The sequence below is a fragment of the Tachysurus vachellii genome, chromosome 22 (assembly GCF_030014155.1).
Source record: "Tachysurus vachellii isolate PV-2020 chromosome 22, HZAU_Pvac_v1, whole genome shotgun sequence".
NCBI lineage: Eukaryota > Metazoa > Chordata > Actinopteri > Siluriformes > Bagridae > Tachysurus > Tachysurus vachellii.
In genome coordinates, this window is record NC_083481.1 from 18,584,524 (window position 1) to 18,589,523 (window position 5,000).

General features: G+C 43.1%; 1 protein-coding gene across 2 annotated transcripts in view; it reads left to right on the top strand.

Moving 5' to 3' along the window:
* Positions 1 to 1,887: 1,887 nt before the first annotated feature.
* slc25a34 (solute carrier family 25 member 34) overlaps positions 1,888 to 5,000 on the top strand; it is a 7,576-nt gene continuing 4,463 nt past the window's right edge. The window contains exons 1-3 of one of the 2 annotated variants that reach the window (XM_060858581.1): positions 1,888 to 1,962; positions 2,823 to 3,665; positions 4,870 to 4,935. In XM_060858581.1, coding sequence (XP_060714564.1) covers positions 3,177 to 3,665; positions 4,870 to 4,935 — 555 coding nt within the window. In that variant the 5' untranslated portion in view covers positions 1,888 to 1,962; positions 2,823 to 3,176. The remainder of the gene's footprint in view (positions 1,963 to 2,822; positions 3,666 to 4,869; positions 4,936 to 5,000) is intronic. The other variant, XM_060858582.1, reaches the window with a different exon arrangement.

Consider the following 5,000-nt stretch of genomic DNA (forward strand, 5'->3'; position numbering starts at 1 on the left):
CTGCCGTCTTCCAGGGACACCTTGAATCATTTAAGACTTTCGCATATTACTTTCCCATTACATTCTAATAATAACACAAAAATAAATGTAAGTATGAAGGGGACAGTCAAAGAGAGAACACACACACACACACACACACACACACACGGGCTAAAAGAGACACGAGACATTTCTGCATTAATGTTCTATGCTTGGTCTTGAAATTCCTCCAGACCTGCAGCTGAACACAAACTGAATTCAGGATTCACTTTTACTTATTAATTCGGCTTAATGCGTACAGTAACACTGTGTAAGCAGGCGGTGTGTCGTGTCACATACGAGAGATTTATTAACAGCACAGTACATTAATGAGAGCTAAGATCATGAGGATTTTTGTGTTTTATTTATTGATGTTCAAATGTTTGTGCTGTGATTGTTGAGTTTATGAGCAACTGCTAAAGGAAAGACAGAGACTTTCCATTAATGGGTTAGGTTACAGTTGGGCTATACTTATACACAGCACGCTCAAAGTGGATGAATGCACACACACGCTGTAAGACGATCTGCCTGCACTGCCGGGAAAAGACAGAGAACTGCCTGATGTTGTATTGATTGATTTTGTGATGCAGGAGAAATGACGCTGTCCAGGAAAACACTCAACCATGTGGACGTGACGTGACGTGTGCATTCTGTGATTAGTTTCAAAGTCATTGCTTGACCATCTTCATTATGATTTTATCAGCTACAACTAAAACCACACCACTGTAGGAAACATGAAGCCATTTAGTGAAAACATTACAAAAAAAACCCTCAAGTAATAAAAACACAGACTGAAGTGTTTTCATGTAAAGTGAGTTCATCCTTAGTTGGGATTAATGTTCACTGTAGCTACTGGCTTTAGAATTCCAGGGTAATGACAGGTGAAGAAATACTAGAGGAAATGATGTATTTATTCTTATTTCTTAGCGAAGTGTCCATGCTAAATGAATTTATTTCTCATTTCACAGACTGAGTTCCTTTAAAAAAGTTTTCAAAACTTTCTTTTAGTTCTTTTTGCCCTCCAGCTGGAGCTACACTGTATAATGTAAAGTCAAATCTGAATTGTGTTCACACTTAAAAAAGCTCGTACTCATTCTGTGATTATTACCCATTCTCTGTGTGACGTTCGAATGCACCGAATCCTTCGAATAACACGATATTAAAAGTGTAGAAATGTTTCAAAGGATTTTTGTTTTGTTATGTTTTGTACACAGGACACTACGAATACAGAATTAGCTTCAAGTCTCAGCGCTCATTGTGTTTATTATATATTCTGTATTCACTTTAAACCATGAATATAATCTGATCAGTAAAAGGTTCATTTTATTCAGCAGGTCACATGTAGATACAGACAGAGATTATCATAAAAATGTCTTGTTTATTATGAATTCACCCAAATCAGTTCATCTGCTAAGTTTACAAACAACAAACAACATTAATGACCAAATGCATGATTTTTTATTGAAGGCTTTTCTTTTTGAATCGGCTCTGATTGATTACCAGCTACATGATTAACTCACATCTCCTGTATAAAACCTGTATTTGTTGTTATTTACATTAGCTTAGCCACATTAGCTTAGCCACCTTGCTAACCGCGTCCTGACCCTGTAGTTATTAGAATGAACTAGGACATAAAGTGGGCGCATTTATCACAGACTATAAGCTGTTGGATTTAACAGTTTTATCAGTAAGTGTCCAATAAACAAGAACCTGCGGACATTACAGATGTGTTTGTGCAGCACACATCCATGGACTTGGCATTGAATCCATGAAAAGGTGCAAGGCGGAATCTGATTGGCTGGAAGCTCGGGGACTGCCGATGTGTGGACGTGTTCCGGGTATATGATTGGCTGATACGGAGAATAGGGCGGGGCTAGATTACCTATTCATGTTTTTAGACGCATGTTTCCAGCAGCACTCAGTAACAGGACACACACACAGTTGGTGAGTTGGTCTGTAAGATCACTTATACACTTATAGTGACATGTCTCCTGTAGCTCTGAGCGACTTATTTAAAGAGTAAAAGCGTCGTGTTTTCAGTTAGTAAAGTGATTGAGGTCATGTTTATTTGTCAGGATTTATTTAGGATTGATTATTAATACGTGTTTATAATATACATGTAAAGTAAAGCGGTGTTAATGTGCTTAGTGACATCATTATAGATGTTTTACACAGATGTTACTTTCTTTAATGACTTTCATGATACACACTCACACTCTCTCGCGCACACACACTCTCACTCACACACACACACACACTCACACACACACACACACTCTCACACACTCACACTCACTCACACTCTCTCGCGCACACACACTCTCACTCACACACACTCACACACACTCTCACACACACACACTCTCACACACTCTCACACACACACTCACTCACACTCTCACACACACACTCACACACTCACTCACATTCTCATACACACTCACACACACTCTCACACACACTGACACACACACTCACACACACACACACACTCTCTCTCACACACACTCTCACACACTCTCTCACACACTCTCACACACACACACACTCACACACTCACTCACATTCTCATACACACTCACACACACTCTCACACACACTGACACTCACACACACACACACACACTCTCACTCTCACACACTCTCACACACTCTCTCACACACTCACACACACTCACACACACTCACACTCACACTCTCACACACTCTCACACACACACTCTCACACACACACTCACACACACACACACTCACTCACACACACTCTCACACACACACACTCACACTCTACTCTGCATCTTCAGGTCATTTTGCTGCCTTGCTCTTGGTTACAGAACTGTTCCTGAGATCATAACAAGGTTCTCCGTGTCCTCTATGACAGAGCTTCAGCTCTTCAGCATCTGTGTGGCAGATGCAGAAATCATTGTTCAGTGATGAAAAGCAAGCTGCTGTGAGGCTGGTTTGTGATTTCAGGTTTTGATGTACAGGTGAGCAAACACTCTCAGACTGCTGCTGTTCCACTACACTGCAGTGAAGAGCTGGTACATGCTGTGCCCAAACTCCTCAGGAACATTTAAGCAGAACGAGCGCTAGTTCTTTAAATTACCACCATCATCATCATCATCATCATCATCATCATCATCATCATCATCATCACCATGGGTGTGATGGCTGATCCCCAAACCATCAACTGCCCCTCAGTCACGTCGCTCGTCACCCAGAGCTCCATTCCTTCTCTACCTCGCACTCTTTCGAGACCAGGTGACCGTCCCCGGGCGCTGTGGCCGCCACTAGACTTCACTCTGGGTTCTTTGGCCTGCTGCGGCGCCTGTGTGTTCACCAACCCACTGGAGGTCGTGAAGACTCGTCTGCAGCTGCAAGGGGAACTGCAGGCACGTGGATCATACCATCAGCACTACCGAGGGGTGCTGCAGGCTCTCTGGCTGGTTGGTCGAACTGACGGATTACGAGGCCTGCAGAAAGGCCTCGCCGCTGGCCTGCTCTATCAGGGGCTAATGAACGGCGTCCGGCTCAGCTTTTACTCCTACACTCAGGTCTCAGGGATCACCGATGTGCCAGGGGGAAACATAGCCTCAGGGGCAACTGCTGGAGCTTTAGGGGCCTTCATCGCATCTCCTGCTTACCTGGTGAGTTCACTGGGGTTTTAAAACACTGATGGGACATTGAACACTTTCACAAACCTACCTGAGGAGATGCCACGTGCTGATTTAGTGCTAAACTGCTGGCCTTAAGTTTCTATCACATGACATTAGTCTTGTAACTCTAGTGCAAAGCTAAATAACTTTTTTGTTGTATTTGTGTTATTTTGTACTGGTTTAGTGTGCGCTTTGTAACGCAGTGAGTAAATGTACAGAGAAACACCGGGTCACTGTGGTGGTCAGTGATTTGTGGGGCTGTCCTTCTCCTCCATCGTACCCTGCTCTCACATGGCACATGTGGCTCTCTGAAGAAAGAAACCTGTCTCTGCATCTTCACATACATACAGTCTGTAGAGATTATAGAGCCTGGATGTTTGTAGTACAGTAACAGTGCCAATGTCAGTCCACAGTGGCTCCGCCCCTTCTTATCAGAGTGCAAAAAAAACAGCTTTCAACACTGCCCTGTTGCAGCGTGGTTGTGTGTTGGTGGTTAAATGTCCTCTTATAAATCACTGACAGCTTGCTTGACCTTTTGAAACCTGAAAAACATACACACACACATACACACACATACATACGCATTGAGTGTTCGGGTGCTAGTGTTTATTTGGGTCACTAAATATATCATCCATAGAGTGTGTGTGTGTGTGTGTGTGTGAGTGAGAGATAGACGATGAGGTCACAGCTGCTGAGGTGTGTGTTATAGGGCGGAGGGAAAGGAGAGGGCAGAATGCTGTAAGTGTGTTTCCATACTAGAGAATGTTAAATACAGCAACACACACACACACACACTGTTGGTCATGACATTGAACATTGAGGAGTGCTAAAACATCTTATCTGTTATTCTGTGTTCTGAGACACAGATTGCGCCATATAGCAACAGAGATTTATTGTAGATATAAAGTGTTAGACAAACCCAGCTGAACACACTCGCTAGTGGGAACAAACAACTGTAGTTTCACCATGTCCTGGGAAATGCAACAAATAAAGGGATCCACACACTGTTGTACCTCACACACACCTTCCCTGCTCGTGTGTTGTGGATGTTTGTGAAGCCCAGAGCGTTTTTCTGTCTGTTCTGGGTGAGAGAGAACTTCACTTCTTGCTCCTTCACTTCAGTTTTCACTTCTACCTGTTGATGTTTTTTTAGAGAAACAGTGTTTGAACATGTGTGATGTTTTTCTCTGCACAGGTAAAGACACACCTACAGGCACAGACTGTGGAGGCCATCGCTGTGGGTCACCAGCACAACCACCAGGTGAGCAGCGTACTCCATAATTCACACTTATATTTTTATTGATTCAACTCTAATGTGAATCGACG